The 22970-nt window shown below is 42.2% G+C and overlaps 1 protein-coding gene across 1 annotated transcript; it reads right to left on the bottom strand.

Annotated features, from left to right (window-relative positions):
- Positions 1 to 1381: 1381 nt before the first annotated feature.
- On the bottom strand, positions 1382 to 22704 carry vdac1 (voltage-dependent anion channel 1). The gene is made up of 9 exons (XM_063203924.1): positions 22614 to 22704; positions 20954 to 21023; positions 19750 to 19799; positions 16989 to 17141; positions 13376 to 13428; positions 12582 to 12809; positions 2821 to 2971; positions 2568 to 2625; positions 1382 to 2437 (listed from the first exon to the last, which is right to left on the bottom strand). Exons 2-9 carry the CDS (start codon positions 21018 to 21020, stop codon positions 2346 to 2348), a joined length of 852 nt encoding a protein of 283 aa, XP_063059994.1. The 5' UTR covers positions 21021 to 21023; positions 22614 to 22704; the 3' UTR covers positions 1382 to 2345.
- Between the last annotated feature and the right edge of the window lie 266 nt (positions 22705 to 22970).

Raw genomic sequence — 22970 nt, 5'->3', positions numbered from 1 at the left:
AAACCGTGAAAACTAAAACATATACAATACACAGTGTTAGAATGGCGGCAGCTAAAACGCTACACAACCCAGACAGTATAAATGAATAAACAAAAATGACAACAAAACAAACCTCGTTGGCTGCGTGCACGAATGAGAGAAATAAAGTCCTTGGTGACTTAGTCTGAGTCCTACACAGGCTTGAAGAAGTGTAAAACGTCCTTGTTGACAACTTTTAACGGAGCGCTGATCTTCTGTGGCAGCTTCTTGAGGTGCTAGTGTCTTTCTGGCGTTTAGCTGGCCACATTACGTTCTTACGTCACACGCACGCACTTGAGGTTTTCAAAATAAAAGTTTGCTCATAAACACAGGTAAGTATACACAAATAACCAAATAAAAACATTATAAAAATACAAAACCCTTTGCATGAAAACACGAATTCTTGCAACCGTTACACCGGCTGTGACATGTTCTTGTTTGTTTTGCATCCGTGTTGAAGGTCACATGCATGTGTATTCTGCTGATCTGTTCAAACTTGAAGTGCGTGCTCCACCTTGTACTCACAGGCTCACACGCTTTCAAAAGCTGATTAGTTTTCATCTTCAGTAGCTATACAGGTTGCAAGTGAAATTGGAAAGTACACTAAGTAAGTGGAAAAGGGGAAGTACATTTTTGATGAACTTACCAAAAAGACTCAATTTCATTAAACTTAATGAATTTCAAATTAAAATCAATCTTGGTTTGTTTGGGCTTGACTCGTGCTTGTTAGATTTTGATTGAGACTGACATTCAGCGGAAACACCATTTTAAAACTATTTGTTTTTACAGATTTCTGAAATGCCCTCGAGAGGGTTTTGATATCTGAGCTCTTCAATTGCCAGTCATAAAGAACTAGACATTCTATTCATGAATTTTACAGATGGCTTTGAAATGGCTTTTAGAGGTTTTTCAAACATGTGAACTCTTCAACTGTACTGTACAGGTCATAGAGAATGTGACGTTCCATTCATCTGAACTTGCATGGTGCAGTTACAACCCTTGGAGGGCAGCAAAGGCAATCTAGAGATTTGACACACACACACACACACACACACACACACACACACACCTACCTCAGCATGTTAACCCCTGTTGCTTCTTGTGCCAATGCACAAGCCTGGCGAGCCAAAGACCTTCAATTTGCGGTCCTAGAGGCATCTAGATTTCTAGGCTACCAATACACTGCTGGGCTTTCAATTCTAAAAGCAACAGTTTCCATACATTACAAACCTCTCTCTCTCTCTACCTCTCTCTCTCTCTCTGTCTCTTGCTCGCTCGCTTTCTCTCTCGCTCTCTCTCACACACACACACTAAAAGCATCAGTTTCACATATTACAAGAAAACATTCATCAACACAACAGAGTTCAGGTTCAAATACTTTACTTTGTTTAGGGGGCCGACAAATATCTCACATACATAGTGTTCTGAGCCTACTTTTAAGACTGGAAGACTACATTTGTATTTCAAAATGTATTCATTTTCACCAGGCATTTGGGATTGATTCACTGAAGTACAGCATAGGTATCTTCTCTCACCCTCCCAGCGCAAGGGTGTGTTTGTAAGAGTATGGCCATCGGTGTGACAAGGAGGTTAAAACGTATACAATATTAACGGTCACATGGTTAAGGTATAAGAATTAAGAAATGAAATCCGTTAACATCCAGTGCACAAAGACGAGTGAGACAAAAAAACACACTGAATGACAAAAACAGAGACCAAAGGGCTCAATGCCTCAGGCATCTACTGCTGCATATATGAAGGACAACAAAACCATCCTGTGCTGTATTAATCCGTAAACAGACTGCAGACCCTTCCTTATCGAAAGGTTAAGTTTGTGAAAATAAATATCCCCAGACAAGGAATATCTGAGTAATAATAAAAGGAATGTTGGAAAGGGTTGAGTGTCTCTTCAACAATATATTTTGGCCCAACATGGTGGACACAAGTTCACTCCCTGAAGAGAGTTTTTTTAAATCAGACTGAAAGGATTTGCCCCGATTCTGGTACTTGAAGGTCAATAAGTTAAGTGTTTACTCACATGATGATGGCAAAACAAGAATGCATTTTCACAATAACTACTTTGAAGGTTCATGTGAAGCCTACCTTCTTTAAAATGGCTAAATACACAATGTTTCCCTTTTCAAAAAAAATCTTGGGTCGTCATATTCAATTTGACCTATAGTCCAACAATGGAGGATCAACCGTTTGCATGATTTTGACATTATTATATAATAACACCTCAATTCATCCATAGCACATCTAAGAGAAACACAAGGTTGTGAGGGTAGATTCAACGAAATATTCAGGGCTTTGAGGGAGGGCTCTCTTTATGCCTCAAACTCCAGACCCATGCCCAGTTTATGACCGCCAGCATTAATATTCTTGCCATCCAGGAGAGCGGACAAGGTCAGCTTGATGCCTGTGTGGAGAAAAGAGGAATTTATTAGAATTATAGATCCACAATCATGCCTAATTGTCTAATTCACATTTGTTAAACTCTGGTATTAACACTTAGCAGGTTTTTTTTATGTTTCATTCAACGTTCTCACCTGGCTTAAGAGTTTGGGTGTATCCAAGACCAACAAGGCTAGAATTGTTCACTTTGGCCTGTTGAGGGAAAAAAAAAATCACAGATTAATATTTTTCATCACTTACACACTCCAACCCCGAACGATTACTGACAAGATGATGTACGGTACATGCAATCAAATATGATAAAGGCCATCAGGCCTTTTACTCTGTGTGTTAAGCGACTTATCCCTGGCCAGTGTAGCTATTGGCACGGTGCCAGCCGTAGCCTACCGAGAAAGCAGCGTCGGAATCAATCTGATACTTGGCGGCGATGCCAAATCGCGTGTTGCTATTCCCGGCGGTCCAGGCCAGGTTGACAGCAGTCTCGAGCTGGTCGTTCACCTTCTGGTAAATGGAGCCTCCAAACTCAGTGCCGTCATTTCTGTAGGACATAGAGAACAGACAGTGAGGAAATTATAACAGGTCTAAATGAACATTTTTTTTAGTTTTTTTTATCATTATTGGCACCATGTCAAAACATAGTGAACACAGTGCAGCAGAAATGTATAGTCATGTGCCCTTAAATAATAGTATGCCAATATCCTAGCAGACAAGATAATATAATTTACAAGTAGGATTTACAACAGATTAAGGAGATTGAAGAACATTAAAACCATCTTAGTTAATCTCTCCAAAAGATATGGACAGCAGGGTGTAAACAACAGTGGCTAATTCTATCCCCGCTAAATCGCCAAATCGCCCTCGACAAATCCCATCACCTCAAAATAAATGACCCCATGGCAGATTCACAGACACACAGCAGGACAGCAAATGGACCTGCTGGCATCAACAGCACCTCCAGTGAGGTACAGTACAAATGGTGTTAACGCCAACACCTTCAGATGGGAATCTCTAATACTACCCAGTTCCCGCCTAAGCAAGTACATACATTTTGGTGCACACCGTTTTGACTTGCCATTTCAATATCTTCTCCAACTACCAATTCATTACCAAATGTCTGGAAAATTTATGAAAATATAGGAAGATGTGACCCCTCTTCACTGGTCTATTCACTCATTTATAATATGTGACACGTGTACATGGATGGTAAACATGGCAGGTGGTGGAATACTGTATGTATAGGCACTGCCAGTGGATTGAAGAACTATGCAGTTGCGCACGATTAAACAAGATATTTCTGCAAATAATTTTAATTCATCATTATTAAACAATTTCTTCATTTTATGAAATGGGAATTAAACTAATTGACAGAGAATGTTGCCGCAGCAGAGCATGCGGTAACACTTTCTATGAAGCCCATATCTATAGCGCATAATGAGCGCATTTATAACAAATTATAATGCACATTATAATTACTTACAACGCATTACGACTACACCGATGATGTTTCATGATGCTTCATGTTAACAGTAATGAATAACCATGAACCTAGCTTATAATACTTTATAAATCCAAGGGTATTATGAGTGCTCATGACTGGATATAAACTACAGGCTGCCTGATGGGGATTACAGCACATTATGATGCATTATAGATGTGCATTATACAGTGCATTATAGATGCATCCATATGAACTTCACTTTACTTAGAGCACACATTGACGACTTATGATCTCGCATGAAACATCATAGCATTGTATGAGCCCTTATGACAGTTTATCATCCAGGTCTGTGCATAGTGGGGCATAGGTACTCATAATGTACTATAAGCCCCATCAGGCAGCCTGTAGTTTATAGTCAGCCATGAGCACTCATGACACCCTTGGATTTATAAAGTGTTAACTCCAACTCCCATTGTCATTGTGACACAGCACTCCACAGCACACAAGTGAACACTGCACACAACGAAATTGCATTTATGCCTCACCCGTGCAGGGTATTATAAGCTAGATTCATAATTATTCATAACTGTTAATATAAAGCATCATGAAGCATTATGAGTGTAGTCATAATACGTTGTAAGTAATTATAATGTGCATTATAATTTGTTATAAATGCGCTTATAATGTTGGCTTTAAGTAAAGTGTTACCGAGCATGCTTGCTCCATATACCAACCAAAGTTTAAAAGTCTGTGATAAAAATGGATGATAAAAATGTGCATTATCAACATAAAGTAGTAGTGTTAAAACAATTGTGAGTACAAATTGGCTGTACCAAGATGAAAGTCCTAATTTCCTCAAAGTGTGTGTAGCAATCGTGAAACGCCGTAATGGAAAGCGACAGCTTAACTTTCCCCTTTAATTAATTCCACGCCACACCCAAACACATTCCTGTTCTTGACAGCAAGGTGTGCCAGAATCCACTGAGGCTTTCTTTGTGCCGCCTGAATGTTCACCTTAGTTTAATTCTTCTGACAGGCCTGTCTACTACAGTATGGAGCCCTTCCATGCGTACTTCTAGGGCAAACTAGATCACTTGTTGCTCTAATACAGCGGTACTTGTACATTTCAGTGTGGTTCACGCACCTCCTATGCGAATAGTGCACAGCTGCACATTATTCAGAGTCATGGGTAGTCCTCATTTCCAATATAATTGACGTTTTTTTCTGCCTTCATTACAATGGAACTTGTTTCATGACAAGTCTAGGAGGTATACATTACACTTCAGATGGACCCTTTTAGCATACACTTCATCAAACAATTAAAAACTACTTAATAGTGTCACGATCTGGACTTTGTGTTGTTGTTTTGTGGTCATGTTTTACTGTCTCTCCCCTTGTGATGTGATTCTTGCCCGTTTTGGTTTCCGTGTTTTGTTTACGTTTTAGTCCTGTCACCTCTGTCCATGTGCTTTTGTTTTCCTGTCTTGTGTTCTGCCCCGCCCCTCGTTTGTGTCACCTGCTCCACTTATCTTTGCCTTGTTTAGCTCTCGTTATTGTTTTCATCTCGTACCTGGCCCTCTTCTGATTTCCTCGTTGTCCATGCCTGCTTGCTGTCATTGCTTTCACCTGTTCTTGTGTGTCATGTGCCTCCTCATTTGTCTGTCTGCCTTCTGTCTGATTGTTGCTTATTATCCCATTGTCTGCCCTTGATCATTCACTTCTGATTTGTTCCCTCGTTGTGTGCCCACCTGTGCCTTGTTAAGTTCTGCCCTATCGTGTGTTTTCTTGTGATTTCTTTCTGTGTATTTAAGCCGTCGTGTTTCAGTTATTCCTTGTTGCGTCATTGTCTTACCACACCTTGTTCATCTGAAAACCCTGAGAAGTTTAGTAAGTGTCTTGTTTGTAAGTTTAAGTTTTCTGTTTTCTAGATTAATGTTTTCCCCCTCGTGGGTTTTTGTTTTGGAATGAATCTTTGTTACATGTGGTCCTTTTTGTAGTCCTTTTTAGTTAAATAAAACCCCAACCTTTCCTATACCGTCGTTTGTGTGCTGCATTTGGGTTCTCGCTTTGAAACTCTGACAAATAGGCTGTACAAAAACACACCGCCATGGCTCTATTCAGCTCCCGCACCCCCTTGTAGCAGCCCAGTTTGGGAAACCCTGCTATAATAGATTAAAATTAGCCTTGTCCTGACCATCCCATAATACTACCATTTCCATTTCGTATTCATGGTCTAGACTTTGTTTGATCTGACGCGATTGCAGGGAGCAGGAAGGACATTTTCGGAAAAATCAGGATTTAACTTAAGTTGTTGAACAAACATGTCTGACGTCTATCTTTGGCGATGTAGGACCGTTTAATAGACCTGACAGACAGAACATCCTACCGTAGGATAAAATTACAATGTAGGACCGTTTGTCAGAACACTGGCGCAAATCCTACCGGTCAACATCGCTCCACAGATGACAGGTACCAGACGTAGTGCGGAGCCAAGTGTCTTGGCGGAAGTACGTAGGATGGCGCGCATGGCTACATTAAAATGGCTTTAACTTTAAGATTATATTCGGTCTGCCTTATGTTGTTTATACAGCGTTCCATTTAATTTTTAAATGTGTGTTTAATACACTTTTTATAACAGGAGATGCATAAAATACCTGGCATGTATTGCAATTTGTCCATGTGTTAAGTATGATGACATTACAGTATTTCTCAATTGGTTTTGTACATTTCTCACAACAGAATAATCATTCTCAAAAGTTCTTGTTCAATTGTGACTTCCTGCTGTTATCTGTGCACATGGTAAAATACGTTTCTCATAGTTTTCAGCATTTAGCAAATGCTTTCATCACCATGCAGATGGTTGTGTACAATTCTCAGCTTTTTCGTACATTATCAATTGCTTTTGTCATATCACTCAAAAAGCATTGTCACTGAACACACAAAACTATCTCACCCCCAAAATATTTAGGCCCTATGTCATAGTTTAAGTCTTGACATGCAAAATGACTTACCAAGCTGTCATAATGTGATAAGCACTGTATAATTTCCATTGGATTTGTATCTATAAATGTGATCTGAATTGGTAAATTGCTCACAGGTAAATATTGACTCTCTCTAATCAAAGGCAATAGAAGGGATAGAGAAAACAGGCATGCAATACAACAATAGGCACTGTACTGCATTATATTACTCTATGCCTCATGTGCCCTTTATAATTACACTCCACGCAAAATTACAATATTTCCCTTGAATTTCACAAGACAGTTAATGCACTTTATACAGTATCAGTGTATTGTTTCAATTTTATTTTGCTTTACAGTTCTAGATTTTTTTTCACATGGGCTTGCAAGACAAGTAAAAAGGGATGGTAGAGGGCGCATTTTGACACCTCAATCAGAGTTTGCTATTTTTCCGATTTTGCAGTGAGAAAACCTGTCAATAAATAGTCATAGTCTAAATGTATATCTAGGACAATCTTGTCTTGTCAATTTACAACATTTCCCATCCAATCTAAAAAAACATTTTGCTTCAGAAAAGATCCTCAAGAGTGTACTATTCAATTGACAACATGACAAAGCGATTTGACTAGCTTGTCCATACACGGACCACACTATGACACAATAGCCTTGGTCTCATTAGCCGCGCTTCAGCGGCCCGGGGCCGCCCGGGGCTCAGGAGAGTGGCCGGCTCGGAGCTGCCGGCCCCGGGCCATTTTTTGCCTGATCGGACTCATAGCCGACCCCAGGCACATTCAGGTACACGCCTTGTTTGTGAAACGTCAGTCGGGCACAGCCCACTTTCGCCCCAAATCACAGAAGGACAACAACAGAACAACGACAAAGAAGGAGAAGAAAATTGAGCAAACTCTGCTGGAGCAGGTCGCCGTTTGGCTCGTAGCCTACGGACAAAGACGACAAGAACTGCAAAGAAAATGGCTTGCCTTTCAAGAACAGTTTTATTACATGGCAAAGTTGTCGATTCAGAAGCTGTATGGGACGCAGCGCATGTTAAGAAGACAAAGACGCATGAAAATACGAGCAGCTCGACAACTGAGAGTGAACAGAAGGAGACGTGCGAACATGCCCAGTTAATCCCCCCAATAGCGCACAGAAGCATGAGCCCCGGACATAGCGAGACATGAATGTGCAGGTAATTGAATAAGTTACCATGTGAAAGGAGACCAAATCCCGGAGACATAGCACCTTCATCAGTTTTGCTATAGAAAATTATGAGCCCCGGACATAGCGACAACACCCCCTCGTTGCGGCGTGCCACCTGTCTATTCATGGTGAATGTGCAGGTAATTGAATAAGTTACCATGTGAAAAGAGACCAAATCCCGGAGACATAGCATCTTCATCAGCTGCTATAGAAAATGATGAGCCAGGGGAATAGCGACTATTTATTAAAGTAGCCACGGAAGTAGCGTAGCCTACAAGTCGTTCAATCTGCATAACATCGGTGTGTGTCCTGCAGGGAATTCTAAGTGTGCGCACTATGGCACATGTCTGCAAAACGTATGCCTATGGTTTAGTATGTCTGCAAAACATGAGACACTAGGGCAGCAGAGTGAGGATGATTTTAAATAGGCCTAAGTCAATAACAGCTGTGCTTTACTGTGTAATAATGTGGCTGCATGGGGGACTTATCGCTAAATTCTGGGCAAATTAGGCCTATTAGTTTGGGGTGTTTGGCTTTCTTATGGCATAATTTCATAAGATGCAACTTTGGCACTTCTGTTTGTGTTTTTAAAGTTATTTAGCCAACATAACTTTTTTGTTGTTATCAGGGCATCATGGGCACCACTACACTTAAACTTGGGATGTCATAGCTAAGTCATGTCGGCTTTTTTCTGCTTTTAGCCGCCAACTCTTGTGCCATTATCGTGATTTGGCATGCTTTCCACTGGACACCAATAAAAAGTGTCTCACAAATACTCACACATGACATTTATGTCGGCTTATTTAGCTTTTGCGCTATTATCGCCGAAGGTCTGGTAGGCTATATCGCACGTGGGCTATATCGCCCGAGGTTGACCCCGCCTCCGAGCCTCGGCGGTGCTTGCTGGCCCATCGAATTCGACGGGCCAGGGAAAGCGGCCCTTAGCCCCACAACCTGGCCCGGCGGCCATCTTTAGCACCTAGCCCCCTTTTGATGAGATCACCGTCAGCCCCCTTTTGTCCGGGCCAGCCCGGGGCTGGCCCTGCAGTGAGACTAAAGGTCAGATTAGACTTCAGCAACTGCGAGCGTGAAAAGTCGCGTGGGAGTGGCCACGAACCAATTTTGTATTCATGCATCTGCGAGCTCTGCGAGGTCCGAGGTCTCGTTGCCAGCCACATTTGAAATTGCGCGATTAGGCTACTTTCACTACATTGTAAGCACTGCGGTCATTATTAAGCAATGTTGCTTTCTATCCCGGTTAGCTAGGTATTTTCACACAAATTGCAAAGGCAATGCAGTGGTATCATTATTTGACATACCCAGTCTGTTTTCACGAGCAGAAAATGCAAGCATGTAAAGACAGTTGATTCTGCCGATGTGTGTTTACATTCGGTGGAGGAACGGTAGTAAAACCGCAGGCATTGTGCCACGAGTGTTCAACTGATGCATTGTTTGTTACTTAGCTTAGCTTCGTGTATTTACACACATTTACACACAAGGCATTAATAAAGTTTTTAACAGAATACAGCTCTGCTCTCGCAAACTACTGGCATTGCGCTGCCACAAGAACAGAACAAGGAAGTAGCGAGACGACCAATCATAGTGCCTTTTTGTCTGCGTACTCCGCGTCCGTCCGACGGATAGTTAGAATTTTTTCGAGGCGCTAGACGACGGGCGCAGAGCCTCTGAGAGGGGGGCGTGGACTCGCATAGACAGAAAACGGACGGACGCAGATTCTATGCGAGCGAAGCATAAATCTAGCTTAAGGCTACTTACTAACCATTCTGCTGGCACTAATACGTTCATTGACACAAAAACTGGGGTTTTGAGCAAGAGACTCGGTTTTGCAGGTCATCCACGGTGTTTTGCCATTTGTTAAAGCTGTTTTGAGAATGAATATTATGTTTTGCAAATTGCGAGAGAGATTCGAGAAATGTACAAAACCAATTGAGAAATACTGTAATTATGCTCCATGCAAAATTACAATATTTCCCTATAATTTCACAAGTAAGTGCACTTTATACAGCATCAGTGTATTGTTTCACATTTATTTTGCTTTACAGTTCTAGATTTTTGTTCACATGGGCTTGCAAAACAAGTAAAAAGGGATGGTAGAGGGCGCATTTTGACACCTCAACCAGAGTTTGCTATTTCTCTTATTTTGCCATGATTCGAGAAATGTACAAAACCAATTGAGAACTAGACTGCCTGTGCAGTCGCCTTCGACTGCTTAAGGTATATCCCCGAAACGCGACGCTTCCAGTCCCCCATCATTCCTACCACTCCCGTCCACCATTTCGTAAACGTATATGATACATACAGACGTGACATGACGTGCATAGGCTTAAAACCAAACGACTATTGTGAAAATGAAGCAAAAAATGGGGCAAATGATAATACTGTTTTAATGGTTCAGTGGATATACCACATTAGGTACAGTGTAATAACCAGTGTAACAATATTTAATACAATGTAATTTTTTAAATTACATCATGTGTTTGTGCGTAAGTGGTATTACATGGTATTGCATATTGTTACACTGGTATTACACTATATTACATGGTATTGCATACTGTTACACTCGTTATTACACTGTACCTGATATTGCATATTGTTACACTGGTATTACACTAGTATTACATGGTATTAAATATTGTTACATTGGTTATTACACTGTACCTAATATGGTAGATTCACTGAAATGGTGAACCATTAAAATAAGGTGTTACCGGGCAAATCAATCCACCCAGTCAGAAGTTATGGGCCAAATGAAAATTCCGCCATTTTGAAAGTGTTGTCTTCCAAACTCGAATCAGTTCATGAACCTACCCTAGAGCATTCACACACAAAATCTGGGACAAATCCATCCACCCGGTCAGTAGTTATGGGCCAAACAATAATTCGGCCATCTTGAATTCAGCCATCTTGAAAGTGTTGACCTCCAAACTCGAATCAGTTCATGAACCTACCCTAGAGCATTCACACACCAAATCTGGGACAAATCCATCCACCCGGTCAGAAGTTATGGACCAAACAAAAATTCGGCCATCTTGAATTCAGCCATCTTGAAAGTGTTGACCTCCAAACTCGAATCAGTTCATGAACCTACCCTAGAACATTCACACACCAAATCTGGGACAAATCCATCCACCCGGTCAGAAGTTATGGACCAAACAAAAATTCGGCCATCTTGAATTCGGCCATCTTGAAAGTGTTAACCTCCAAACTGTAATCAGTTCATGAACCCACCCTAGAGCATTCACACACCAAATCTGGGACAAATCCATCCACCCGGTCAGAAGTAATGGGCCAAACAAAAATTTGGCCATCTTGAATTCGGCCATCTTGAAATTGTTGACCTCCAAACTCGAATCAGTTCATGAACCTGCCCTAGAGCATTCACACACCAAATCTGGGACAAATCCATACCTCCGTTCAAAAGTTATCGCGTTAACACGAAAGACCTTACGCGGCGGCGGCGGACGCGGCGGCGGCGGTGCACGCAAAACCATTACATCCCCGACGCTCCGCGTTTCGGGGATATAAATACTGTAAAGGGAATTGGATTATGTTTCTTGAAAGCGTCATTGCTAGTCAGTTAGTTAGCGTAGTTGGTTGCCAATAGGAAATTGCATTGCAGCTAACTAATGCGCAAATGTAGTTAGTGATGATGCTTTCAGGAAATGCATCTCTAATTGCCACAAATACAGTATGCAGCAGGACTTCCTTAAACTGTGATCCCTGATCATAATCATACTTTAATGTCCTTTTCAATTTATTTAAAGTGTGACATCTCACTATTAAAGGGGTCCATATTACTAAATTACACTTAGCTGACGCTTGTATTCAAAGCAATTTAAGAGTTATTGACAGGGTATTACAGTCCCCGCCTGTTTTGGAGCAGTATGGGGTTATGTGCCTTGCTCAAGGGCACCTAAAGCTACATTCACACTAGGGCTGTAATTATACACTCAACTCACCATTCGGTTCAGATTACTGAAGGGTAACAGAACTTTGAAAAAGTGCATCAGAGCCATTCATGCATTTGGATGCTTCTCTGACATCTGTGACCGCTCTGTTTGCGATTTGTGATGAATCTGCTGATTCAAGACGGTTTTACTTAGTGATGTGCAGATGCGACGCGAGGACAGAAATTATTCTTACAGCAAGGTGTCAAAAACGGAAAGCTTTGTAGCCTAATATCATGAAAAATTCTTTAAATAAGTGTATTTTTGGGGACACAAGGATAGCGTCTTCCACTAGGCCTAAAACAGCGGTGCGTGGTCATTTAAGCAGCAGAACGCTGTCTTCAGCATCTTTGCAATGTAGAGCTATGCAGTTGCACGGTCCATGGCAGCCCTTGAGTGCGAGGTTGAAACTTTTCCGTGGCCCTAAAGTTTCTGAGCACGGCCCATCTTTGGGCCACGGCCCAATGGTTAAGAATCCCTGGCTTAAGCCATGGAGTGCGGCAGGGAATGGAAAGTTGGGATTTGAACCAGCAATCCTCTGATCTAAAGCCCATCTCCTTACCCAAGTCTGCCCATACTTACACATTGGTATGCAGCTGAAACTCGTCGGTCTTGTATCCGACGGCGAAGTTGCTCTGGGTGACCCTGTTCTTTCCGGCCTCAAAGGTCATCTGGTAGCCGGCCAGCCAGCCCTCGTAGCCCACCACCACCGCCCCGTGCACTGCCGTGCCGTTAATGTCGTAGTCCACATCGCAGCCCACGTTTATGTGCTCGCGCTTGTAGCCGGTCTTGATCTTGCCACTCTTCTTACTGGGGACACGCACATGGGACACACACAGTTTATTTGACAGGGGCCATGTACAGGACAACACCAGTACCAGAGTTAGCTACAAAGCTAATTTGCATATGCGGTTGAGTAGAGTAAAGATACTTCATTAATGCCAAAGGACATTAAAGTGACCAGCAATGTATATAATAATTGCACATTTCACACATCCACATATAACTTCTGCACAAGTACACAAACACTAAGCGTAAGAAAAAAAAGGCATGCACGCTTGACATCACTTATGACTAGAAGTATGATGCAGTTTAGGAAGAAAAGCATCAGTTGTCTACACTTTTCTCCCTTCTTGCTAGAACGCACACCAACACAAGTGTGTGCGTGCACACACAGGCGTGCACGCACACACACATACACGCGCGCACATGCACAAGCAAGCAGGCACGCAGGCACACTACTTGTAGTGTGATACAGGACTTCAAAGAGTAACCTACTCGACATATTCACAAAGCGAGGGAAAGTGAGTGAAACAATTGTTTTGAGAGGTAGAGGTTTTTTGTCTGAGGAGTTGAAGGAGTTCAGTTCTACTCACCCTGTGTTTGGTGAGAAAGATGAATCAAATGTCAGCTTTAGCCCTTTGGTGAGCTGAGAGGAGAGAAGAGAGGAGCAGAATGATAAAGGGAGGGAGAAAGCGAGAGAGAGTGAGTCATATTTATAGCATGGCAGTCTCTTTTTGTTCGGGTCCCTACTGTGTGGGACTGAAGACATAGGGTCCAGAAGTCTTTTCTATAATATCTATCTATAATATCTATCTAATAATTTCTCACTAAAGCACAATTAGTAGAAAGGCTGCACTCTCAGGTGCAATTCTTGTTTTTTATTCTAGTGGGTTAGCATGACAGACAGACGTTTCCGCCTAAGCCTTCTTCAACATCTTAAAAAGGGTGTAGGCAGGTTGTTTAAAAAAAAATAAAAAAAAACAGAAATCACTAAAGCACATTACAACATAGAAATTTAATGGAAAGTTAATATACAATAACAATTACTCAATTGTTGCTTATAATAGATTGACCAACCATCAAGAAACAGACATTAACACAATGAACATATAATGCATAGCAGTTACCTGATGCTTTAACCCATTGATGCCTAAAGCCCTGTGTACATCGAGGGCCAACTGGGCGACCTGCACGGCGGAAGTCATTATTTCTCTATGGAGGGAAGGCGAATAAAACTACCAGAGCGAATTCGCCGGGAGCGAAGCTTCTTGAGCAACCAGAGCGAATTTTGACGATTAAACAAGCAAATCTTAAGCGAATTCGCTATGACGCGGTACGGCGAAAACCAATTGGAACGTTCATATCGACGAATGTCCCAGGCTGTCAAGACAGAGCCATTATATGATTAGCTGAATCAAACATGTCAGTGCCGCGTCCAGAGCGAATAAAACGAATTCATGGCGAAACGTCTTCAACCACCCCAGCTACCTGGGTCGCGTAAGTAGCGCCTGATGTACACGGACCATAAAGCACCTGCAAAAATGCCTGCTGAATGCCTAAGCCCTTGTTGGGAAAGTTGCCCCCAGCCTATAAAAACCTAACTTAGCCTCTGATGCACATAAAAACATGAAACGAGTTGCATTTAAAGCCCAAGACCCTCATCTTGCATTAGAATGTGTTCATTGAGCTGTAACATACCCACATTTTTTTTTTTTTTTAAAAGCTAACATCTCAAGAGCCTGAATGCAGCGCATACAGTGCCCTCCATAATTATTGGCACCCCTGGTTGAGATGTGTTTTTTAGCTTCCAATTATTATTATTTTTTTCTAAATAATATGGGACCTTAATGGAAAAAAAGAGAAAAATCCAACCTTCAATACAAGTGCATTTATTCACTGGGGAAAAAATCCCACATAAAGAAATAATTATTTGACATCAAATAATGTGTGTCACAATTATTAGCACCCCTGGTGTTAAAATTTTGTACAACCCCCTTTTGCCAACAAAACAGCACCTAATCTTCTCCTATAATGTTTCACAAGATGGGAAAAGACAGAAAGAGGGATCTTCAGCCATTCCTCTTTGCAGAATCTCTCTAAATCATCCGGAGACCTGGGTCCTCTCCTCTGTACTCTCCTCTTCAGCTCACCCCACAGGTTCTCAATGGGGTTGAGGTCTGGGGACTGAGATGGCCATGGGAGGAGCTTGATTTTGTGTCTGGTGAACCATTTCTGTGTAGATTTGGCCATATGTTTAGGGTCATTGGCTTGCTGAAAGACCCAGTGACGACCCATCTTCAGCTTTCGGGCAGAGGGCAACAGATTTTGATTTAAAATGTCCTGGTATTTCAAAGCATTCATGATGCCATGCACCCTAACAAGGTTCCCAGGGCCTTTGGAAGCGAAACAGCCCCACAGCATCACTGACCCACCCCCATACTTCACAGTGGGTATGAGGTGCTTTTCAGCATGCGCATCTTTCGTGGCACGCCAGACCCACTTAGAGTGTTTGTTGCCAAAAAGCTCAATCTTGGTCTCATCTGACCAAAGCACACGGTCCCAGTTGAAGCCCCAATACCGCTTGGCGAACTCCAGACGTTTGCGTTTATGATTGTGAGTGAGGAAAGGTTTTCTCCGTGCATGCCTCCCAAACAGCTTGTTGGCGTGTAGACAGCGCCTGATGGTTGATTTGGAGACTTTGTGACCCCAGGATGCTACCATTTGTTGTAATTCTGTAACAGTGAGCTTTGGAGATCTTTTGATTTCTCTTATCATCCTCCTCACTGTGCGTGGTGGCAAAATAAACTTGGGTCCTCGTCCAGGCTTGTTTACCACTGTTCCAGTTGTTTTGAACTTCTTAATTATTCCTCTCACAGTGGATATGGGCAGCTGCAGTTGAGTGGCAATCTTCTTGCAGCCTCTGCCTGACCTGTGAAGGTCGACGCACATCTGCCTCACTTGTATGCTGTGTTCCTTTGTCTTTCCCATGTTTAAGAGTGGATAAGAGAAATGGCCTCGGTGTCACGTCATATTTATACCCCAGCGAAACAGGAAGTGATGAATTACTAATTAAATGTTCCTACATACTCTGGTAAACTTTGTAAACTCCTGTAGAAATGACAGAAATGCTTCAATTATATTTATTTCCTGGGAATTGTTAAGGGTGCCAATAATTGTGGAACAGGTGATTTAATGAAAAATAATTATTTTTTAGTCAGGGATTTTTTTTATTTTCTTACAATTCATTTGAGTTGAAGGCTACATTTTCCTAAAATGTTCAGTGTGACAGTATTCTTCTGCAATAAACACTGAATTTATTTTAAGGCTTTTAACACATCTCAACCAGGGGTGCCAATAATTATGGAGGGCACTGTATGTATCTCCAGGCATCAAAGGTCAAACAACATATACAAGTCATCAGGCTAAAGTGGGTTAATCCACTCCTACTAGCAGTCAATTAGGGACAGGGATCATGGAGCAAGGTGAGGTTACGGGGACTTTCTCTGGACACTACAGCTACGGATGCAATTGCTACAATCTACTGCAGGGGTGGGGAACCTATGTCTCAAGAGCCGTTTACGGCCCACAATATAATTTTAATGTTATGCAGTTTCACATGAAATATGACGTTTTGAAAATAAATCTTAAATATATTATTTGCAATACAATGAAGTTATATTTCCAGTGGACCTAGTGAAGGTGGGGTTTGTTGTAAAGGTGGCCACCCAATATAGGCCTAACATGCAAGGGGAAATCCTGGCTTGTGTACATACTACAGCCCTTGGAGGACTTAATAACATCTGATGTGGCAACTGAAATTTAAAAAAAGCTAGATCTACTGGCACAGGTTTTCAACCTACAACACTCTGATAGAAAGACCAACTCTTTGATGAGGCAGCACTAATCAATACAATCAGCACAATACAATAATTTTCACCCTCATCACTTAGATGTTCCAGCCAGGTATTCATGAGATCAGTGACGCTGTGTAATGCTGGGACAGATGACAAATCATATCATATTTCAGATGACACTGCACAACACAACCTTTAGAATCACGTGACACATCTCAGATACCTGTTAAGCCCACCCTCATTGACTTGACTCTCAATTGTTCTGCGGGCAATACTGCCCAGAATCACATGCCAGCCCTGAGTGAGTGAGTGAGTGAGTGAGTGAGTGAGTGAGTGAGTGAGTGTCTCTCACCTGGTCCTCCAGTGTGATCTCGGTGCCAAGGGTGTTGTCGGTGTTCCACTTCTCGGTGAAGGTCAGGCCGTGCTCCGCCCACTTGTACTTGGTCTCCAGGGTGCCGGCCACTTTGCTGGTCTCTGTGTTGGCCGAGCCTGTGCTGGTGAATTCCTGTCAGACGCAAAGAGTCCTGACGGTAAGCAAGCGTGCTACAACAGCCATGTCAGAGGCTGGTTTGTGGACAGAGCACAGCGTCCTCGCTGCCTGGTCTGATGATATGGCTAACTGGATGCCAATTGTCCCCAACTACTCACTTATGATTGGTCTCACTACTGCAGATAACTTTATCATGTTATTATTAAATATCATATCATATCATATAGTAATAACCAGTTCAGTCTCATACCCCTGGAGTCATTTTTTGACGACATTTGACCAAGTGGCAATATTTGACGCTGAGGGTATACCCGTTGCATGTCATGTTGACATCGTTGCCTAGACCAAGACCTGCGTTCTTTCCATTATCCTAACTCCCATCCTCCCTTGCGCTTGTGAGCTCGTGATGATGCAATTTGCAATCAGGATTTTGAATGGGAAAAGGTCCCCCAAAAGGTATTGTGGCAGGGCAAACAAGGCATTAATAAAGTTTTTAACAGAATACAGCTCTGCTCTCGCAAACTACTGGCATTGCGCTGCCACAAGAACAGAACAAGGAAGTAGCGAGACGACCAATCATAGTGCCTTTTTGTCTGCGTACTCCGCGTCCGTCCGACGGATAGTTAGAATTTTTTCGAGGCGCTAGACGACGGGCGCAGAGCCTCTGAGAGGGGGGCGTGGACTCGCATAGACAGAAAACGGACGGACGCAGATTCTATGCGAGCGAAGCATAAATCTAGCTTAAGGCTACTGACTAACCATTCTGCTGGCACTAATACGCTCATTGACACAAAAACTGGGGTTTTGAGCAAGAGACTCGGTTTTGCAGGTCATCCACGGTGTTTTGCCATTTGTTAAAGCTGTTTTGAGAATGAATATTATGTTTTGCAAATTGCGAGAGAGATTCGAGAAATGTACAAAACCAATTGAGAAATACTGTAATTATGCTCCATGCAAAATTACAATATTTCCCTATAATTTCACAAGTAAGTGCACTTTATACAGCATCAGTGTATTGTTTCAAATTTATCTTGCTTTACAGTTCTACATTTTCTTCACATGGGCTTGCAAGACAAGTAAAAAAGGGATGGTAGAGGGCGCATTTTGACACCTCAACCAGACCAGAGTTAGCTATTTTTCCTATTTTGCAATGATTCGAGAAATGTACAAAACCAATTGAGAACTAGACTGCCTGTGCAGTCGCCTTCGACTGCTTAAGGTATATCCCCGAAACGCGACGCTTCCAGTCCCCCATCATCCCTACCACTCCCGTCCACCATTTCGTAAACGTATATGATACATACAGACGTGACATGACGTGCATAGGCTTAAAACCAAACGACTATTGTGAAAATGAAGCAAAAAATGGGGCAAATGATAATACTGTTTTAATGGTTCAGTGGATATACCACATTAGGTACAGTGTAATAACCAGTGTAACAATATTTAATACAATGTAATTTTTTAAATTACATCATGTGTTTGTGCGTAAGTGGTATTACATGGTATTGCATATTGTTACACTGGTATTACACTATATTACATGGTATTGCATACTGTTACACTCGTTATTACACTGTACCTGATATTGCATATTGTTACACTGGTATTACACTAGTATTACATGGTATTAAATATTGTTACATTGGTTATTACACTGTACCTAATATGGTAGATTCACTGAAATGGTGAACCATTAAAATAAGGTGTTACCGGGCAAATCAATCCACCCAGTCAGAAGTTATGGGCCAAATGAAAATTCCGCCATTTTGAAAGTGTTGTCTTCCAAACTCGAATCAGTTCATGAACCTACCCTAGAGCATTCACACACAAAATCTGGGACAAATCCATCCACCCGGTCAGTAGTTATGGGCCAAACAATAATTCGGCCATCTTGAATTCAGCCATCTTGAAAGTGTTTACCTCCAAACTCGAATCAGTTCATGAACCTACCCTAGAGCATTCACACACCAAATCTGGGACAAATCCATCCACCCGGTCAGAAGTTATGGACCAAACAAAAATTCGGCCATCTTGAATTCAGCCATCTTGAAAGTGTTGACCTCCAAACTCGAATCAGTTCATGAACCTACAACTTTATTGTTTTCAATAAAGCAGGGAAACTTTATTGTTTTCTAAATTGAGGTGGGGTATCAGTGAAGCGCCAGGCCGCAAGCACAGGCCGAGGACTGTAACCCATGTCAGTTAAGTCATGTTGCCACTAGGGCACGGTTTGGAGTGCAGCAGCAGTTTTGACACCAAGGGCATACCCTTGGTGTCAAATATTGCTGCCTGGTCAATGAGTCAAAAAGTGACACGTCAGGATCATACTATATTATTAGAGGATATCAATACCAAATATGTAAATATTCGGTTTCTTTCTTCACATTTGACAAAACTGTGACTGCCTTCAATATAAATTCGATATCATATCATCAGTTATCAAGCAATGCCAGTTTTATGTTTTTTTCCAATTGATTTTATTACCAATAATGAACTTGGCGACAATATTGCAGGTAGGTTTCATCTACTGCAATACATTTCACAAAACCATAGAGCCCATAAATATGAAGTTGCAGTCAGCCAGTATTGTTCAGTGCATGCCATGATCAACTGAACTTACCAATCCATTTTCTGACTTTGTCTTCAAGTCCAGCTTGATAAGACCGAAACCTAAGAGATGAAAGATATATTTGCATGGTTGTTACCTACTGTCCAAGTGTGATGCTTCTTGAGTGAAATAACTAAAATAACAATACATATTTTAATTGAACTGAACCTGGTTATTAAAGCTTAACTAAAACTGATCACCACTCATACCTTGAATTTAAAGGATAACTTGGGCTAATTTCAATATCGCTGTTGTATTGCTCACGTTACCCTTGACTTGTCAGTACCTGGTGATGCTGCATTTTTTGGCTCAGCCCTTTCCAAGATCTGAGCTATTCTAATGGGGGCAGACTTTGTTTACATTAAAAACCGTCGTAACGTAGGCCTACTCCAAATATCCCAAAAGGTATCGCTGTTTGCTAGTTGTCTGCTGATGTTGCATAACCTTTTGAATGTTATTGGGAAGAAATCAAGATGGTTTTTTAATGTAAACAAACTCTGCCCCCATTACAATGACCAGGATCAAAAATATTGACGGGTACTGATAAGTCCAGGGCAGTGTGAGCATTACAACTGCATTTCAAAAAAGTTATCCTTTAATCACTGACTTCATCTGTGAATGAATTACAGAATCTAAACTACAGTCACATGTAGTTCCACAGAAACAGTCATATGATAATAACACCAACTGTCTGTCTGCCTGTCTGTCTGCCTGCCTGTCTGTATGTCTGTCCCTCACCACCCACCACCAAACCCCGCCACTCTCTCACACACACTCACACTAAAACACTCCATGAAAACCCATGCCTGGGCCCGCAAGCTTAACCCCATCTGAGAGGCGTGCTTAGGACAATGAAAGTGGGCCCGGGCTCCATTCAGTGGCTATTGATCTGGAATTCCCACAGCTCAGACCCGGCCCATGGGGTCAATACGCCTCAGGAAATCCCACTGCGCTTGCTCAGGCACACTGTGCAAAGCCTACAGACTTCAGCACGTGAGAACCTCCCATAGTAAACCCACAGGAATGCTTTTAAATTTTTTTAAACTGCTTTTTATCCGGACTACTATCTTATACATGTACTTTTGGGGCTATACCATGTAGCACTCAGTTAGGTAGCTATTACTAGTATCCCTGCATCCCCAGTGCTGATTGATTTGTTGCATGATGCCCCTGTAAGAACCCTATGAAAACTGTTGTGAAATTGTGCACTTCTTACCGTAGCCCTTAGTGAAAACATCCCTGGCAGGTTTGCCAAGGTCAACGTACGTAGGGGGGACAGCCATGACCTGTGATGGAGAATCAGACGTCACACTCATTAATCACACTGTCATGTCAGCCACCAAAACCTCTAAGAATGGAGGGTGAAAAAGTGAAAAAATAGAACAGCAAGGTCCTGGCTTCAAAGGACCAGGCTCGGCACAACATACAGTGAAATAGTTTGGATTTATTTATTCAGATTAATCAAGATTAAAGTGATACATATATGACCACAAATTTTAGATAAACGTGAACACTGTATAATTACCGGTTAATAGACTACAAAATAGGCATTCAGCCACTGCCACCACATGCTTTGGCAAGGTAGGCTATGCATTGCCTTGGTCGCCCCAGGGGAAGAGGGACCAACCATGATGTGATACTAGCAGGCATGGCGTCCTTGGTCTCCATCACCATTGGAGACGAAAGTAGTGATCACACAGCCAAATAATGGTCGCAATAAAACAAAACCATACATACGACTTCATTTTCTAAAATGTGTAATGTGCGTGCGTAATGGTAAGGTGCGCTTTTCCATTTTGGTTTTGCTGCATGACTTATTCACGACACGGTGACACCGCTGTCAAGGGCATTGTTGGCTGTAACAGCACTACTAGTAACAGGAGACGGAACAGATGGGTTCAACTTAAGAGATGTGGCCTATTTACACTACTAGAAAACATTTTAGCGTGCGCTCAACGCGAGAGGATGGGCAGGTCTGTCAACGGGTCAAACCAGGCGGACTTGTTGGATACTGCGGTCGTGTGTGTGGGCTGACTTTTGCGTACAGGGGATGTGTCAGGCAAGCAGATGCATGTGTCCGACTGTGTTGCAATAAAATACAAGCGCGTAAACCGCGGAAATAGATTGCCAGATTGAAAGGCCATCATCACCACCGAAGGGAGTGGCTGATGAGCGTGAACACAGCGATATGACCAGTGCTTGTTCTACATAGCTAACCTTCCAGGAATGCTAACTAGCTAGCAGAGCCACTGACCTGGCTCGAGTAAAAGGCTTTAATCACTGACGTGACAACCTGCATGTCCAACCAATGCGAAAACCTGGGGTCTTATGTTGCACACGATGTGGCTTAGCGCGTACCGTTTCTTCACCAGTAACACCGATGACAACTGCATCGTTATGTTAACTTACAATTCACATGTCAGTTTTTGCAAGCAACCTGTGAATACATGCATTTTAAAAGAAAACAAGTTTTGCCCATCACTAGCGAGCTGTCTCGCTAGCTAGTTAGCTAATCATTGGCAACCCTCAAACGCTGCATGGTGAACTAAATCTACAATCGGTGCAGCTTTGGAAGTCCATGACATGACAAGCTGATGTACTGATGCTGTGTCATATGGACACACATTATAAAACCCCATGCAATAAGCTAGGTAGCTAGCAGGCCTCACTCGTTAGCTGACGGATGGAGACAGGATAGGCTATCCAACTGCAGTGCACCACCATGCCCATCAGCATCTTCTGCCTGGGCAAATGCTGCAACTGCATGCACGCGTGACAGCGCGAGATTAAAGTCCTTCTCCGGCTCACTACTACAAGTGATGGAGGAAAACTTAAAGGAGAGCAGCATCGCGGCTCGGTATTAAATTTCAACATACCTCTGAATTGTTAACTCCTTATGAAACTCTCCTGAACAAGAATTTGCTGCACGGTGGACAAAGGGAGGAGTAGAGGAGGAGGTGCGTCACATAGTCACGCAAACGCTTGAAATGCGCTCTACGTCACGCCCATCTGCTGAGCTATCCACAAACGGTGAGAACAGAGCGTACTCGGCAAGAGGCTAGACTGCGTATTTCAGGTGAAATCTGTTGCAGACCATTTGCAAATAAAAGGGTGGAAACAGTGTAACAAAATTACAAATATCATAAGTCCAGTGTAACCTATTGTATTATCATACAGTGCACTGAAAGTATAATTTTACAGGTATGGTTAGCCCACACAGAAGCATCATCCTC

The sequence above is a fragment of the Engraulis encrasicolus genome, chromosome 7 (assembly GCF_034702125.1).
Source record: "Engraulis encrasicolus isolate BLACKSEA-1 chromosome 7, IST_EnEncr_1.0, whole genome shotgun sequence".
Classification (NCBI taxonomy): Eukaryota; Metazoa; Chordata; class Actinopteri; order Clupeiformes; family Engraulidae; genus Engraulis; species Engraulis encrasicolus.
Note: the sequence above shows the minus strand (reverse complement) of the source record. Positions and strands in the feature narration are given on the sequence as shown.

Bases quoted from the DNA above. Each gene is read 5' to 3' on its own strand.
- vdac1 (XM_063203924.1), bottom strand. From the start codon at position 21,020: ATGGCTGTCCCCCCTACGTACGTTGACCTTGGCAAACCTGCCAGGGAT. The intron at 2,972-12,581 runs GTAAGTATGGGC...TATGTCCTACAG, and splicing joins TTTCAGCTGCATACCAATGT to AAATGACGGCACTGAGTTTG. The intron at 2,626-2,820 runs GTAGGCTACGGC...TTCCCTCAACAG, and splicing joins ATTCCGACGCTGCTTTCTCG to GCCAAAGTGAACAATTCTAG.